Below are 18,868 nucleotides of genomic sequence, written 5' to 3'. Positions count from 1 at the left end.
CCTGAACAAGGATCAGTTGAAAATATTTGCATATCTTTTTAGGAATATTTTTAATGAATTTTTGAAAATCAGGAAATGATCCATTTGCCCAGATGCACTTTGACAGTGAGCTGACTTTCTTCAAAAAAACAAAAAGTATCTCAAAATGACTTGAAATTTATCATCATAATAGTCGGTATCGCCCTGAACAAGGATGCCTTGTTCATCAAAGCATTGTGCCTAATGAGGTTGCACAGTGTTTCTTTTATGTATTTATAACATACATAAACTGTGCTTTTAATAATCTCTCTGAAAAACAAATCACACACAATTCAACCTGCTTTACCTCTTTATTTATTCCCATTTCATTCATAATTTACAAAACAATGCACATCATTTAAATTAAGGCGGCGATATTTTTGTTTCTTTCTTTGTACATCTTCTATATTTCAGTACGACGGAAAAACAGAGATAAGATGACTTTCATTCATGTTTTGTTTTTTTTACTCCAGCAGTCATTTATTCTTCTGATATGCTCTCGTGTTGCAAATGTAAAGTGCTATTTATAAAATGATCAAAATATTCAAATCTTCTCTGCAAGTGGAATTAGTTTTGTGTCAAATTATCATCAAAACGACTCTTTTAAATCAAGCAAAAACAAAAATGGAACCGTAAAATCAAAATATCGGTTTAATATCATCCAAAATATACTCTGTAGTTTGTTCGCAATTTGTGTATTCAAGTGTCGTTTGATGTTTGACACAAATCCTTATTCCATACGTCCATGTGCGTTTTAAAGTCCCTGTAAAGCAAAGAGTTTCTCCTCTTCGCACACTATATATATATATATGTGGTTCTCAAACTGTGGTGCGTGTACCACCAGGGGTACGTGAGCGTCCTTGGGTGGCACTTGGAAGAAAACACGGAAAAAGAAAAGTTTTTTCTTCAGTTCAGTCGTGTCTAAAAATGCGGCTCAGTGACCCGTGCTGTGAGGCTGCAGTACCACAGATGGAGACAGGGGGAGACAGAGGAGCAGGACTGTCGATAACTCGGCTCTTGTGTTTGTGCACAGCGCGTCGTTAAACTGACACCAAAGTGGTGAAAAATGTTGCGTCGCTACAAGTGGTTCGATACCAGAGCGTTTGCGTTAATATTCCGTACAAAGACAAAACGTTAGCGGACTTAGTTGCGACCGAAGCAGGTGAACGTCACTTATTTTACGTTTATTCTGTACAAAGACAAAAACAAACAGCAAAAGTTGGTTTGCAGCACATTTTTCTGTGTCGGAGGAGAAACTCTTTAACGTCCAGGAAAAACGCTACGACGATTGTAGCGCGGCGACTAGCTTATTCCCTCAGCTGCACGTCATGCACTTGATATCAGGCGATGCGGGAAACGCAGGTATGATGACATTTCCCTTTGCACGCATGCAACAATGCGGATGCAGTAAAAAAAAGTCCCGCACGAAGCTTTATTAAACCTCATGCACGACATCAGCAGGACGTAAGAGTGGCTTCAGTGTTATTATTAGTTTCCACCGACATATCCAGGAACTTATTTACAAAGAATTCCTGCTCATCGGTGTTGTTTTTTGCGTTTCCAACCTCACCCTCAAAGTTAAGGAAAATGTATTCATCGGGCTGATGACGTGCGGGGGAGTCGTACCGAAAACTGCACTACATCTCCCGTCCAGTAGGTGGTGGTAAAGAAGAAGTTGAGGGCCAAACAAGCACGATTACGTCATGAAACTGTTGTGTTGCAGCAGCACTGGATTAAACAGCAGTAAAGTTTGTGTTCTTCGGCACATAGTCCCGCCCTTCTGAAGTCCCGAGTTGCGATAATTGCGGCGTAAACACGCGGAGGTTTTTCAAAATCCCGGGTCAATGTGAAAAAGTTCATGTGACCCGGGTCACTTCAAGCACAAATATCCTCTCGGACACCTCAGTGAGGCTGGGGCCCAGAATTCACGTGACATTAATGAATAACAATTATCGCAATACGATCACGTCGCAACCCATTTAACAAAAAGGGGTCCACGGCGTGTTTGACACTTCATGCGGAGACTGTGCAGAACATTTGGCTCAACTGGTTTCTTCAACGTTCAGTCAGGAGCAAAAAAAACATCAGTCAGGAATGAACATGACATTTATCACGATTGGTAAAATGTATGCGGTGATAGGCTTTGTCCTCAGTGTGTCCCTCAGTGTGTCCCTGTGACGCGTCATGATTGTTGTTATGCTAAACAAAACAAAAGCTACATTCAAAAATTACGCTTTAATTTTACCCCCTAAATAAACCCGGTTTTTACGCGTTTTGGTCACCCACTCGTAGCACACGGGCGCCCCCTCCAGGTTGCCAGCAGAGTTACATGAAAGCAGCGAGCCGCAGCCGTGTCCGACGTCACTGAAGCCCGACGCTGTGTTCACACCGGGTTGCCACGCAAATTTGTCACGTTCGGTGTGAACACGGCATCGCGTACATATGGTTAACGTCATTTTTATGCTCTCGCGTTTATTGTCTCCATAGTTTGACCGTTTTTAAAAATAAAACAATCTGCGACAAACTTGGTGTGCGTGCATAAATGGAGGTCGGAACGGGTGACGGTGTCAGCGACGAGTTGATCGCGCAAATGCGTTTCAGGCTAGCCATTATTTTGTAGAGGGGGGGTGGGCGCGCGACTTTTTTTTGTCTGGTGACGTTATATCGCTATCTGAGACACCAATTATTGATGTTACAAATAAACATTACACCTTTTGTGTATTGACGTTTCAGTCCACTAGATGGCACTAGAAGTGCTCAGTCTCACGAGAGCTGCTGCGCGGGTATGTAGCAATATATACGATTTCACAAATACTCACAGTATTTTGCGATATCGCGACAATACCGGATCGTGGCCCCAGTATTTTGCGTACATAAGCAGCGTAGCAACGTCTTACGAATAATCTTGGAATGGAATCTTATCGCTGGGTTACGCGAGGATGCTCGAACTCTCCGTGGTGGAAAATCCGACTCGACTCGTAAAAATTTCCGACTTCCAAATGGAAGGCACCTTGTTGTGCAGCTCCTTGTTTCCATGTTTCGCGTAACTTTCTGGCAACCGGCGCACCACGATATTTTGAAATTCAGGTCCCGTTTTAAATGCTAACTAAAAATACTCGTCCATATCATATATTGATGTGTATCCTTTAGGATTCGTTATTTCTATACAAGTCTTGAAAAGAAATGTGTCCGCATCGTCGTCCTGTGCGCGTCTGAGAACCATGCAGCGCCGCACGACCAGGCCTCCAGGACGCCAGGCGCTCAGGACGCCAGGCGCTCTCGATTCATGTTCCGCTCCTGGAAGAAAGTCTTCCCGAACTCGTACGTGGTGATCATGATCGCACAGGCTGGCGCCACCCTGATCACCCTGGGCAAGAGACCTGAGGAGAATTGAAAACGTCTTCATCTCTGACCGAAACTTCACAAAGAAACACAGCGTTGCATAAGCGCGTTCGTACCTGCGAACAGGCCTCTGTAGCCCAACTCAGCCCGGATCTCCTTCATCATGCGCCACGTGGACACCTCTATGGTTTTGTCTGAGAAAACTAGGAGGGGAAAAATACGGCGTAAGATTTTTATTTGCGTCGCGTTTGTCATTTTCACCAGGTCAAAAACAAACATGAGCACACAGACCTTCCCGTACGGCCACGTCTCCCAGCTGGATCTGTCTCCGAGTCTTCACCACGTCAAACGGCATCGTCAGGAGGGCGGCGATCTGAACGTCGGGACAGACACAAAATCGGTTCACAACAGACAATAACCAGGGTCTCTACACCTTTTGGTTGACTTCAAGGACTTTCCAGGACAAGTATGAGCTGACAAAAGAGCGTCTTCGTCCCTGGCGTTTAAGGATTTGCTGGGCTGTGGCTGTCTATGGGATCTTGGTCAAAGTCATTGTCTTATGTCTTTGGTGAGACAGACATGTCTGCGTCTCTTTCTTAACGTCACTTTGTCCTGCTTAAGCCCAATTTATACTCCTGCGTAAAGTGCTCTGCGTAGGTTACAACATTTTTTAAGTGTCCGTCACTCCGTTAAGGGACAACGGAGACGGCAAGACTGCGATTGGTCCTCAGGACAGGCCGAGCGAAGCTGCTATGTGCCGGCTCACAGTGAGCACCGAGCGTCCACAGAGGGCGGAGCTGATCCCCGCCGACTTCGTCGCTGCCGAACTTTAAATACGTCATATCTGAACACACACAGCACATGTTTAGACTCTAAATGGCCAATTTCTCGCCTCAAATTATCTTAAAACTGCGTTCCGTGACACAGAAAAGTGACAAACGGCCGCTGTTTCAACAACAACAGTCTTTCTCTCTCTTTCTTTCTCGGACGCCATTGCTCACTGTAGCCAAAAGCACAACAACCTTGCGCAGCGACCCCTACTGATCGGGCGGGAAATTGCAGCGCCTATCCGTCACCACGACGCAGAAGTATAAAGGCTCGAGACAGATAACGCATAAGCAGTCGGAGAAGTATAATGTGGCCTTTAGTCTACGTACATCAAGCAATGCAGGGCGTGAAACAGCAGGTGGCGTCGTAACACTTCGCTTCTTACTTGTACAAAATTCAAGCACTTTCAATGACCCGTGTCTATTTAGGGTGATTTTCACACCTTCAAGGGCCTTGAAAAAAAAGGAGTTTAAGGAGGAGTATATATATATTTCCACAAAGTAGCTTTCCACTGTTGGTTTCTGCAGGTGTGTGTATGTGTGTGTGTGTGTGTGTGTGTGTTCATACTCACAGATCCAGCGATGGCTCCTGATATGAAGCTGATGTTGAAAGAGCCCTGACGTTTCCCCGTCCATTCACATAAATGAGACTTCACCAGTTCATAGTTGAACCAGTAAAAAGCTGTGGGGGAAACACACACACACACACGCACACACCCACACACACACACAGATGAGACTGAGGAAATGATGAGACGGAGGAGAATTATGTATGTAGTGTGTATGGTGTATGTAGCGTGAATGCAGCATGTATGGTGTATGTAGCGTGAATGTAGCATGTATGGTGTATGTAGCGTGAATGTAGCATGTAGCGTGAATGTCGCATGTATGGTGTATGTAGCATGGATGTAGCATGTATGGTGTATGTAGCATGAATGTAGCATGTATGGTGTATATAGCGTGTATGGTGTACGTAGCGTGAATGTAGCATGTATGGTGTATGTAGCGTGTGTGGTGTATGTAGCATGTATGGTGTATGTGGCGTGTATGGTGTATGTAGCATGTATGGTGTATGTAGCGTGTATGATGTATGTATGTAGCGTGTATGGTGTGTATGATGTAGTGTGTATGGTGTATGTAGCGTCTGCGGTGTATGTAGCGTGTATGGTGTATGTATGTAGCATGTATGGTGTATGTGGCGTGTATGGTGTATGTAGCGTGTATGGTGTATGTGGCGTGGATGTAGCGTGTATGATGTATGTATGTAGCGTGTATGGTGTGTTTTGTGTATGTAGCGTGTGCGGTGTATGTAGCATGTATGTAGCATGTATGGTGTATGTAGCGTGTATGATGTATGTATGTAGCGTGTATGTAGCGTGTATGTAGTGTGTATGATGTAGCGTGTATGGTGTATGTAGCTTGTATGTAGCATGTATGGTGTATGTAGCGTGTATGTAGCATGTATGGTGTATGTAGCGTGTATGATGTAGCGTGTATGTAGCATGTATGGTGTATGTAGCATGTATGATGTAGCGTGTATGCTGTGGTGCTGCTCTCACCAGAGAAGGGAACATCTCGGAGCGTGGTTGCATACCAGCCCCTCCACAGAAACAGAGGGCCGTCCTGGGCCAGAGCGGAGCGCAGCGCCACCCGCAGCTCACTGTAGGACAAACGCTGCGACTGCATCTTCGTCCTGATCAACTCCAGAGGACAGACCACTGACGCTACTGTCACTACGACACACACACACACACACACACACACAGTAGAATCAACAAAATACAGAGTATCATGGATTATTGACAACTTCAGTTGAAGTTTCATATTTATTCAGTTATTAATCCTTAAGTTGGCCTTCAGTTTGAGTACATGTTTTTAAAAGAACAGTTTGTTGTTGTTGTGTTTAATAATAAACTCTGCAGGAGTCGAGAAAATAAACGCAGTGTGAACATCTTTGTGTGTTTTGTGGCTCTTACGTCTCGCCACAGCACCAGCGAAGAGAGGGATGTGGTTGCCCTGGAAACCCAGACCTGACGTCAGGAGGTCTTTCAGCTTGTCGTAGCAGGTGTAGTAGACGACGGTGGCAGGTACCGCCATCACACTGTGCACACGCACGCACACACACGCACGCACACACACACACACACACACACACACACACACACATCCATGTCAGAAAAGCATAAATATCCAGCTGTTGGCACTTAACACCAACCCCACTGCATACCATGGAAAACAATGCGGTGACTCACTGTTTTTATGAGGTTCTATTAGACATATATGGCGTGTTTCCACCTGCTGTGCTCGCTTTGGCACGGCACGGTTAAGTTGCGTTTCACACGAGCATAGTACATGGTACCAGGTACTTTTTTAGTCGAAATACTGAACAAATATTTAAATTAACTGACTCAAGTGAACACTGAAAACTAGAGCTGAAACAGTTAATCGATGAACTAATGGTCAACTATTTTGATAATCGGTTTGAAGCTTTTTTTTCATGATTAAAACAAGATTTCTGATTGTTTTAGCTTCTTAAATGTAAATATTTTCTTTGTTTCTTTGCTCCACATAAACAAAGAAATTGGTTTTTGGACAAAACAAAGACATACGAGAACATCGTCACTTTCAGGTTTGACAAACACTGATCGTCGTTAGTTGCAGCTCAACTGAAAACAAACCGGAGTCCAGGCACCGTTTAACAGTTAGCTCCTTTAGCGTCGTTAGCGTGCCTACAGTAGAACTGTAGCGTGCCTCTGTTGTTTTTAAGGTTTAGCGTTACTTTAGAGACTCATTTTAACAATCGGGAGTCGCGTAAATGTGCCTCTTTTTCCGGTCAGTCGTCAAAAAAAAAAAAAAAAGTACTCACAGGGTTGGTGGCAGGCCGCTCCACAGAGACGAGAGTCCTTCATGTCGAATGATTTTCACAAACGCGTCCTGAGGCACAAAAACAAACAGCACATTTTATAACAGTTTATTTTTCTTTTTTCTTTTATTATTATTATTATTTTTTTCTTAATTCTCCCAGAACTCACCAGTGTTCCGCTGAAATGCGTGGGCGTGTTGTACCACCTGGTGCAGCTGGTCGCGTTCTGACTGACGTAGATGTGATTCAAGAGTCCGTTACAATGAAGGAAACACTTCCCTGTGAGACACAGCACAGACCATCAGGACGTTTCATTATTAACGTCTGGAACTCGCGGTCCACACGTTTTTTTTTTTCCCCGTCGACATCTGACAAAATGATATCTAACGTTTATAATCTGACAAACGTGACGTACTTACAGCTATTTTTGTCAAATGTTTGGCTTTCAGGAGCGTTTAATGTGTGAAATGGCAGTTTTTAAATCACCCTCGTCTTCATTTTGTTTAAAAACTCCAGAGCTGAGATTTAACATGGGAGTCAATGGGAGGTTTGAGCAGAACTCTCTGCGCTTTTAGGTGATTTAATGGAAAAAAACACACAAGAAAAATTGAAAATGACACACAGGGTTAGACGACGACCACAGCAACGTTTTTATGTCAACATTGTCCGTGTCGGTTGGAAATCGTGGGCAGGAGAAGAGATTATTTTCACGGACCTCGGCTAGAGTGTGCCACAAATGGACGCAATACACCCTCGTGATAAAAATCTGAAAAAGCACCAAACTTAAAGGTGCATTATGTAATAAATCATAAAATCCTCCTAATATGTCACAGAGACTCAGGACACTGTGAGGCTCCAAACTGGGATGGGTTGTGATAATGTTTTATCGACAGTTTCCCATCACGGCACACCATTCCCGATCGAACCGCACGATTTGTTATGGGATGTGTGTGTTTTTTGCCAATTTTTTTGCCTCCATTTTGGCCCCCTCCCCATCACTCATGCATAATGGACTGTCCGAAGACATTCCATAAAGGGTGGGGTCCATTCCTCAAAGCATTCCAGACCCTGTAGGGACTTGATCTGACCCTGGGGTGCAGCTTCACTACGCTCCACAAAACTAAAAACCCAACTTCTTCTTCTTCTTCTTGCCGTTCCCTGACCATGTTTATAAGAGCTGGACGCGTTAGCGTTTTATGTATATGTATATTTATATCGTTTATTGACTTTGAGTCAAGAGTGACCACACACTATAAATAAACAGAAATAAAACACTATGAAACAAAACACGACGCACTGTCGATGATACTCACATTTGGACGGATAGACGGTGCAGCGTGACGGAGCAGAGGCACCGGCTACAGCTGCCAAACAACGGCCCGAGGAAGAAGAAGAAGAAACATCGGTCAAAAGGGTGAATAAAAAGACAACGATAGTCGTGAAATGATTTGAATCTCTACCTTGGTGGGACAGCGTTTGCTGAGTCTGCAGACGAACCTTCACCACGTCCAGAGGTAAGACTGCAAACAAAAAAACACTCAAACTGACTTTAAAGCTAAGTTGAAATTAAATGATTCTAAATCAGGATTTGTGTATCTTGTTCTAAAACAGATGTGAAAACTCGTATAAAATAGTCCTTTATTTGTCCCGCGGCGAGGAAAGTTCACATTGTCACAGCAGTCACAAGACGGTAACGATAAAGATAACACTTATAAATAGAATGTGCATTATAGACAGTTAGCTAAATATATACAACATGGGCTTGATAGTGCTGGGCACTAGCTTAACGCACGTTAACGCACGCCGCGTTTCCATAACGACTGACCGGCAAAAAACGCGCGCGACGTCACGTTCACGCGCCGCGACACCGCAAGTCCAAACACCGTTTACCAGTTAGCTCCGTTAGCTGCATTAGCTCCTTTAGCGCCGGTTAGCGTTAGCCGACGGTGGAACTGGAGCGGTCTGTTTATTAAAGGAAAAGAGCAGCGCTACAAATAACCAGCGTACCCGTGTGCCTCTGTTTTTAAAGTTTAGCGTTACTTTAGAGACTCGTTTTTAACAATCGGGAGTCGCGTAAAACATGACTTCGTGCGTGTCTTTTTCCGGCTAGTCGTCATCGAAACGTGTTGTGCGTTAACGTTGACGCCGCTGACGCCGTTAACCGCCGCTATCGCGTTAACGTGCCCAGCATTAATATTTACAGGGTAAACAAGGGTTGAACATGATATATTATACCATACACACTACATACACCATACACACTACATACACGCTACATCATGGACACTACATACACCCTACGTACATCATACGCGCTACATACACAATACATGCTACATCCACGCCACATACGCCATACACGCTACATACGCCATACATGCTACATCCACGTCACATACACCATACACGCCACATACACGCCACATACACCATACATGCTACATCCACGTCACATACACCATACACGCTACATACACCATACACGCTACACACACCATACACGCTACACACAAGCAACACACCATACACGCTACACACACACCATTCATGCTACATACACCATATACGCTACACGCCACATACACCATACATGCTACATACACCATACACGCCACATACACCATATACGCTACACACACCATTCACGCTACATAAACCATATATGCTACACGCCACATACACCATACACGCTACATACACCATACACGCTACATACACCATATACGCTACACACACCATACACGCTACATACACCATACACGCTACACACACCATACACGCTACACACGCTACATACACCATATACGCTACACGCCACATACACCATACACGCTACATACACCATACACGCTACATACACCATACATGCTACAAACACCATATACGCTGCATACACCATACATGCTACTTACACCACACACGCTACATACACGCTACATACACCATACATGCTACATACACCATACACACTATATATATAGATATAGATTTAGGCATCTGTGATGACTTTTCCTGTTGCATTGATAATCATCATATACTATTTTGATTTGTCGGTTGTTTGAGTGTTTAATAATTAAAGCAAGGGTTTTCCCGGATTATTTATCAGCTTTTTAAAATAAAAACATGACAAAGAAACCATTAAGAACTGTTTTGCTTTTGTGGGACATTTTTTTACATTATCCAGCGAGTACTCGGTTACCATGAGAGTTTCCGCCTCCAGAATGAATGAATGAAAGAATGAATGAAAGAATGAATGAATGAAGTCTGGAAACTCACCACAAAAAGATGCGAGGACGGCCCCAGTGCCCGAGGCCATCATCTGCTGCACCGTGGAGATCGCGACTTTGGATCTGCCGGCGACCTTCTGCTCCGCCGCCATCCTGCCCACCTGTGTCACAGCAGGAGGAAGAGCAGAGCGTTCTCTGTCATTGTTTACAACTTTGTCAGCGAGCAAAAACAAGTTCAACAACATTACACCGGCGTTGAGGCAGACTCTGATTCCATCACAGCGCTCGACTCCTGACAACCCCAGATAAACCCTGTGCATCGGTTTCACTGCTGCGTCTAACTCTTTACATTCAGCTGCACCACTGACCGATTACACGCATGGAAAATGATTGTAAACAAAATGGTGTTGACACGTACTAATGCACAGTTTCATGTACTTATACAGATGTCTTGGCCCTTTAGATGGAGGCATGAGGCCTGGTCTGTTTCAATGATCTGAATCCATACAACGTGGAATTTGTTTTGGTTATAATTTAAGACATTGTCTCAGAACTAACTAAGTTATTTAACCAAGGTTGAACTGGTCACTGTCTCATTTATTAGTCAACAAACAAGTCAATACGAGGTTAAATGGGTGGAAACAATTATTTTACAACTATAGTTGTACAAAAATGTGGGTGAGTGAGTGAGTGAGTGAGTGAGTGAGTGAGTGAGTGAGTGAGTGAGTGAGTGATAGAGTGAGTGAGTGAGTGAGTGAGTGAGTGAGTGATTGATAGAGTGAGTGAGTGAGTGAGTGAGTGAGTGATTGAGTGAGTGAGTGATTGAGTGAGTGAGTGATAGAGTGAGTGAGTGATAGAGTGAGTGAGTGATAGAGTGAGTGATAGAGTGAGTGATAGAGTGAGTGAGTGATTGATAGAGTGAGTGATAGAGTGAGTGAGTGAGTGAGTGAGTGAGTGAGTGAGTGAGTGAGTGAGTGATAGAGTGAGTGAGTGAGTGAGTGAGTGAGTGATTGATAGAGTGAGTGAGTGAGTGAGTGAGTGATTGAGTGAGTGAGTGAGTGAGTGATAGAGTGAGTGAGTGATAGAGTGAGTGAGTGATAGAGTGAGTGATAGAGTGAGTGATAGAGTGAGTGAGTGATTGATAGAGTGAGTGATAGAGTGAGTGAGTGAGTGAGTGAGTGAGTGAGTGATAGAGTGAGTGATTGATAGAGTGAGTGATAGAGTGAGTGATTGAGTGAGTGAGTGAGTGAGTGATTGAGTGAGTGAGTGAGTGACAGAGTGAGTGATTGAGTGAGTGGTTGTGTGAGTGATAGAGTGAGTGTGTGTGTGAGTGATAGTGAGAGTGAGTGAGTGAGTGAGTGAGTGAGTGAGTGAGTGAGTGAGTGAGTGATAGAGTGAGTGAGTGTGTGAGTGAGTGAGTGAATGAGTGAGTGAGTGAGTGAGCAGGTGATAGAGTGAGTGAGTGAGTGAGTGAGTGAGTGAGTGAGTGATAGAGTGAGTGAGTGATAGAGTGAGTGATAGAGTGAGTGAGTGATAGAGTGAGTGAGTGATAGAGTGAGTGATAGAGTGAGTGATAGAGTGAGTGAGTGATTGATAGAGTGAGTGATAGAGTGAGTGAGTGAGTGATTGAGTGAGTGAGTGAGTGAGTGATAGAGTGAGTGATTGATAGAGTGAGTGATAGAGTGAGTGATTGAGTGAGTGATAGAGTGAGTGAGTGAGTGATAGAGTGAGTGATTGAGTGAGTGAGTGTGTGAGTGATAGAGTGAGTGTGTGTGTGAGTGATAGTGAGAGTGAGTGAGTGAGTGAGTGAGTGAGTGAGTGAGTGAGTGAGTGAGTGATAGAGTGAGTGAGTGTGTGAGTGAGTGAGTGAATGAGTGAGTGAGTGAGTGAGCAGGTGATAGAGTGAGTGAGTGAGTGAGTGAGTGAGTGAGTGAGCGAGTGATAGAGTGAGTGGGTGAGTGAGTGATAGAGTGAGTGAGTGATTGATAGAGTGAGTGAGCGAGCGAGTGAGTGAATGAGTGAGTAACTGAATTAGTGAGTGAAAGAGTGAGTGAGTGAGTGAGTGATAGAGTGAGTGAGTGAGTGAGTGAGTGAGTGATTGGCTGAATGAGTGAGTGAGTGAGTGATTGAGTGAGTGAGTGAGTGTGTGAGTGATAGAGTGAGTGTGTGAGTGATAGAGTGAGTGTGTGAGTGATAGAGTGAGTGTGTGAGTGAGTGAGTGAGTGAGTGAGTGATAGAGTGAGTGAGTGAGTGAGTGATAGAGTGAGTGAGTGAGTGAGCGAGTGAGTGAGTGATTGATAGAGTGAGTGAGCGAGCGAGTGAGTGAATGAGTGAGTAACTGAATTAGTGAGTGAAAGAGTGAGTGAGTGAGTGATAGAGTGAGTGAGTGAGTGAGTGAGTGAGTGAGTGATTGGCTGAATGAGTGAGTGAGTGAGTGAGTGAGTGAGTGATAGAGTGAGTGAGTGAGTGAGTGAGTGAGTGAGTGAGTGAGTGAGTGAGTGGGGTGGGTCTGTTGTAATGTCTTATCTATGAGAAGCACATGTTTGACAGCTGTCACTCCTAAATGACAGAATGTGTAGCAGCAGGTTTTCAAGTGAACTGGGTCAAAAACCCTAAACGTTAAATGGACCAAAAACAAATATGAAAGGATGTAAGTGGTCAAAAAAAACACAATCAAAACCGGTTAAACTGGACAAAAACCTGTTATGTAAAACGGGCCCACAACTGCTTACACATGGTGGAACCTGACAGAGGAATGGTGTTTTAAATGGTTTAAACCACAACCTTTCGAATCGGTTCAACTGGCCAAAAACATCCATATCAAACCAGAATGAACCACCACCACAAAAACATCAGAAGTAGTGTGTAGTATGTAGTATTTATCAGCATCAGCTCTCCCGATATTATCGCATTTCGGGCAAATATCCTCCAATATCGTGCACCGTTAACAGTTATATATACATTGTGAGTGTTTTCAGCTTAAATATGACACATAAGGATTAGCGTTAGCGTTGTGCTACATTCACTTTAATGACGGAGACGAGGAACACGCTGCTTTTACCCGAAAGTCAGAGCCGTGAGTGAGACAGCTGACGTGCGGCCGCTCAGTGCAGCTTAGCCGGATTAGCTTCCGTTAGCATCTCGTGGTGGCGTTTGTTCATGTTGGGGGTTTTTAATAATAAAAAAAAAAGAGCTAGCGAGAGCGTTTTTCCCTCACCTCTGCTTCAGCAGCTGCCGAGGACGAGCTCCTGGGTTTCTGTCGCCACCAGCATCGCGCTGCTGCCGCTTCTAAGAGCTAATATTTAGCTCCTCGGCAGCTCCGCACGCCAACAGCCCGTAAACATAATATTTGTTATGACCCTCGGCGGGCGAAGGGACGAAGGTCTGCTGCTCTGGCGTCTGGCCGCCGCTAGGGTGTGCTGCAGAGGGATTTTTTTTTTCTAAAAACTTTATTTACACACCAAAACGACGGAAGTGGTTTGACGGAAGTGATTTTTGTCAAAAAAAAAGAAGAAAGAAAAAGAAACAAGGAAGAATATAAAAGTAAGTTCTTTTTATTAAAATGCTTTATTGACAAAACAAGGATGACAAACTTTCATAAAAACAACATTATTCCACATATCTTCTTCAGAGTACATCACATATCCTATAATGGACCAATTAAAAGGAATTCTGACAATGACAATCACAAGTCTAAATCAGACATACAACATATTTAAAATGAAGGAAAGGGTAAAGTAATCATACTTAAACTTATTAGTATATGCTTATACAAATACTTAATACAAAATACCAGACGAAAAAATGGAATGGAAAAAATACACAGAACATAAAATGAATAGTAAATAGTTGGATTACATTTTTTTTTTATTTCATGTTTTTACTAATTCTGGCAGAATTCAGGAAAATCACATAAACAAACAAACCATCAAGTTATGCGACCATTAAACTAACTTTAGCTGATATTCACTGACTTACCAATTTAATTGAAATAATCGTCCGTGTTCCTGCAGATTTGCTTCGTGGTAAAAAACAAACAAACAAAAAAATAAGTCGTTTGAAGCGATGAGTGACTTTATTAGTGATAAAACAATAAAGTCATCAACAAAACTCTCCTTTTACACAAAAGTCAGATTCAAGATGTTGCAAAGAGGGTTAAAGATAAAGATTATAAACAAGTAGAAAGATTAAAGTAAACATTTAAATCTAGGATTATGTTCATGATCAAAGAAAATTCAGTGAACTGAACATGACGACGTGTTAGAGCTGAAACAATGACTCCAATAATCCACCACTATTTTCAGGATTAAAAGCAGATTTGTGATCGTTTCAGCTTCTTAAATGTGAATCTTTTCTTTGTTTCTTTGCTCCATAAAAACAAAGAAATAATTTAAAAACTCAATCATTTTGTGTTTGTGGACAAAAACAAAGACGTTTGACAACGTCATCATTTCCACGTTTGACAAACTCTGATCAATGTTTTCTAACATTTTCTGACGTTTCATCGACAAAAACCAGGAAAATTAAGTGATTTCTGAAGAGAATCGTTAGCTGCAGCTCCACTACGGTGGCCCTGAAGGACAGATCACCAACACACAACTGGAAAACAACGTCGTCAACTGAAACAACAACTTCAACTGAACCAAGACAACTGAAACACAACGTCATTAACTGAAACAACAACTAAAACACAACGACAACAACCGACCTGGCCTTCAGGGCCACCGTAGTGGAGCTGCAGCTAACGATTCTCTTCAGAAATCACTTCATTTTTCAGTTTTTTGTCAATGAAACGTCAGAAAATGTTAGAAAACATTGATCAGAGTTTGTCAAACGTGGAAATGATGACGTTGTCAAACGTCTTTGTTTTTGTCCACAAACACAAAATGATTGAGTTTTAAATTATTTCTTTGTTTTTATGGAGCAAAGAAAAGATTCACATTTAAGAAGCTGAAACAATCAGAAATCTGCTTTTAATCCTGAAAATAGTGGTGGATTATTGGAGTCATTGTTTCAGCTCTAACACGTCGTCATGTTCAGTTCACTGTATTTTCTTTGATTCATGAACATAATCCTAGATTTAAATGTTTACTTTTATCTTTAGAATCTTTTTACTTTAACCGTCATATATTTTAATATATGTATATATAAATATATATCCACTGTACATAACAATCATGCAAATGAACAGTCGAGTCATTGTTAAGGAGGAGAATGAGGCTGATGTGGCGCCCCCTGCTGGTCACAACTGAAACTTCATGTGAGGAAAAACCTGGTGAGGAGAAAAAAGTTTCAGTGGAAATGAAACTAAAACACAGAGACAATTTAAATGATGGAGAGAAAGAAAGATGTAAAGAAAGAAATACATAAATAAAGAAAAAATAATTAAAGAAAGACATAAAGAAAGAGAATTAAAAGAAAGAAGTAACGAAAGACGTAAAAGAAAGAATTAAAGAACGACAAAGAAAGAAGGGATGAACAAAGGAAGGAGAGAAGGATGGAAAGAAATGAAAAGGAAGAATGGAAGGAGAAAGTAATGGGAAAAGGAAAGCGACAAAGGACGGAGAGAGGGGATGAAAGATGAAGAGACAGAACCAACAAAGAGTGAAAAGAAAGAACAAAAACTACTCACAGAAGCTAAAGCCAGTCCAGTCAGTCAGTGAAATCCAGTCCATGTGTTCAGCTGCTGGTTTCTGTGAAGACATGAAAAGAGAGATTTAAAAGACTTTGAGCTGATAGAAATGTCCTAAATGTCCTGTCCTGAGACACAGAGACAAACAGAGAGACTGAACTGAGAGTCTGTTTGTGTCGGACAGTTTTACTCCGAGTTCAGTTTAAAAACTGAAGGAAAAGACGGAAACACGGAGGTCAGTAACGTTGACTACTCTCACTCTGTCTCCTTTACTTTATTAACCTTTAAATGAACCCTTTAAAATCAAACTCAATCAACAGTGTCCTGAACTGAGTGTTGGTGAATGTTTGCATTCATGGATTATATCAAAAGCGAGCTCTGACCTCGTCTCCGTCACTAATTCAAGTCAACTTTATTTAGATTTTATATAGAATAAGAAAAAATAAGAAAAACTAAGTTAACAAGAGAAAACCCAACAAATCACACGATGAGCAAAAGCCTCGAGGGCAAACTGTGGAGAGAAAAAACTCCCTTTTAACAGGAAGAAATCTCTGGAGAACCAGACTCAAAGTGTGCGGCCGTCTGCCTCGACCGGTCGGGGTGAAAGGGAGAGGGGGAGGAGGGGGCGGAGCCAAAGGACAAGAGAGAGAGACACACCCACACACACACAACACAGCAGTACAATCAAAGTGTGACAGTTCTAAGAGCGGCGGCGTTATCGAGCGGTTTGGAGCGGCGGCGTTATCGAGCGGCGGCGGAGTTCTAAGAGCGGCGGCGGAGTTCTAAGAGCGGCGGCGTTATCATGCGGCGGTTTAGAGCGGCGGCGTTATCGAGCGACGGCGTTATCGAGCGGCGGTTATGAGCGGCGGCGTTATCGAGCGACGTTGTGTGTTGTGTACAAACAGAGGTCAATAAATACAGAGACAATGTAACTGTGCATCGGCGATGGCGTGGAGACGATGGCGTGGAGACGATGGCGTTGCCTCGAGGTGAAAACCATGTTGGTTTCCATTCTGGAATAGATTAGAAAAACAAAAACATCAGTCACTTGTGCAACAGTTGGAGTCCGATATACTCACAACCTCAGGTTCTTCTCATATAATGAAGGGGGCGGGGCTAATGTCAGGTCGACATAGGGCGGTTCCATGTTAGGTCTCCATTCTGGAACAGATTAGAAAAAAACAAAAACATCAGCCACTTATGCAACAGTTGGAGTCTGATATACTCACAACCACAGGTTCTTCTCAAATGATGGAGGAGGGGGCGGGGCTAATCTCAGGTCGACATCGGGCAGTTCCATGTTCCATCACAGGACCAGGTTAGGTCTCCTTTCTGGAATAGATTAGAAAAACAAAAAGACAAAAGCAGCAGCAAACATCGACGACTATCGTCCATAAACAGAACCTAGAGATAACGTATGTTGTGATTCAGCGCTACACAAATAAAATGGAGCTGCGTCAGGGAGACGGAAAGAGGGCGGAGCCAAAGACGACATGCAAAACTGACAAAAGGACTAATGATGTCTGATGTATGGAAATGTGTGTGTGTGTGGGTTAAGCTAAATCTGTCGGTGCAACTTCACTGTGTTTAATTTTATTTGTGCAGCGCTGATGTGGAGAAATTTACGTTAAAAAAATGTGTTTGAAAAGTTAAGATTCTCAAATAAATCAGTTTGTGTGAAAGTCTAAACTAAACTGTTATGGAGGTTAACGTCTTAACTTTTAACTAAAAAAACTCCCTTTTAACAGGAAATAAAATGTCTGACTTAACACTGTAAAGAGAAGAGAAGAAAAAAAAAACTCCCCTTTAACAGGAAGTTAAATCTCTGACAGAACCAGACTCAAAGTGAGCGCCGTCTGCCTCGACAGGTTGGGGAGGAAGGAGGGAAGAGGGAGGGGAGGAGGAGGGTGATACTCAACACTTAACATTATTTCAATTGTCCAAACACAAACACAACTACTGTTCAGACTATGACTCGTTTGCACATTTGCTGCACAAACTGTGTCGGACAACGACTAAACTATATGTGGTCTACGACTAAATCACAAAAACCTCTACGGTGCAATAGGAGGAAGGGAGACCCCCGACAGTTTTGTCCCAGACGACGACAGGAAGTACACAGACGAAACAGTGCTTTTGCCATGCGCTGGGCCTCGAAAGTCAGGGGGAAAGAAAGTGGGGGATAGAGGGATGAGGGATAAGGAAAAGAAGGTAAAGAGAAGGTGTACAGATAAGACTCCCATTCTAGCTAAGGCTATTTAATATAAGTGGTTTTTGTGATTGACATTTAAAGTCTGTTAATTCCTTTAAATGTATACAAAACGGGGCAAAAACTGTCAAAACAACAACAACAACACAGACTATAATAATCCTAATCTAACCCAACAGAGATCACACTTTGAGCGAGCACAGCTAAAGGCAAGTGGAGAGAGTTAAATCTCTGACAGAACCAAACTCAAAGATGTGCAGCCATCTGCCAAGGCCGGTTGGGGGGAAAGGAAAGATGGGGGAGAGAGAGGTGGGACAAGAGACAGGTAAAATGGTAGCATTTAGCTAAACACACTCCAATAATCTAACTTACGTCTCTAAAAGGTCTTGCGTCATCTAAGGTTACCTATAATCCTGATTGTCCGTTTTTACTTCTACACAGTCGAACAAACTGTGGAGGACAATTGTTGCTAGCTAAAGCTAAAGCACAAGACCTTCCTAAGAAAGAGGAAACCCAAAACGTTCTGGCAGTCAATGCAGCAGACCATATTATCCCACAGTTTCATTATCAGAACAGGTTAGGAAAGCAGGTGTGGCAAGCGTGCCTCGACAGGTTGGGGTGAAAGGAAAAAAAGGGGGGGGGGGGGGGACAGAGGAAGTGGGAGGGAGATAAAGGAGGAAGAGACGAGGAAAAAAGGGGGGATAGTATGCTACCATTTTAGTGACTATATTTGATAATAGCGGTTCTTAC

General features: G+C 42.9%; 1 protein-coding gene across 1 annotated transcript; it reads right to left on the bottom strand.

Annotated features, from left to right (window-relative positions):
* Positions 1–380: 380 nt before the first annotated feature.
* slc25a39 (solute carrier family 25 member 39) lies at positions 381–13,608 on the bottom strand. Its single transcript, XM_083896963.1, has 12 exons — positions 13,495–13,608; positions 10,327–10,438; positions 8,511–8,570; positions 8,364–8,414; positions 7,220–7,329; positions 7,054–7,121; positions 6,164–6,288; positions 5,747–5,920; positions 4,760–4,869; positions 3,652–3,733; positions 3,477–3,563; positions 381–3,398 (listed from the first exon to the last, which is right to left on the bottom strand). Exons 2-12 carry the CDS (start codon positions 10,427–10,429, stop codon positions 3,280–3,282), a joined length of 1,089 nt encoding a protein of 362 aa, XP_083753089.1. The 5' UTR covers positions 10,430–10,438; positions 13,495–13,608; the 3' UTR covers positions 381–3,279.
* Between the last annotated feature and the right edge of the window lie 5,260 nt (positions 13,609–18,868).

The sequence above is a fragment of the Microchirus variegatus genome, assembly GCF_963457635.1.
Source record: "Microchirus variegatus genome assembly, chromosome: 10".
NCBI classification, from domain to species: Eukaryota; Metazoa; Chordata; class Actinopteri; order Pleuronectiformes; family Soleidae; genus Microchirus; species Microchirus variegatus.
Note: the sequence above shows the minus strand (reverse complement) of the source record. Positions and strands in the feature narration are given on the sequence as shown.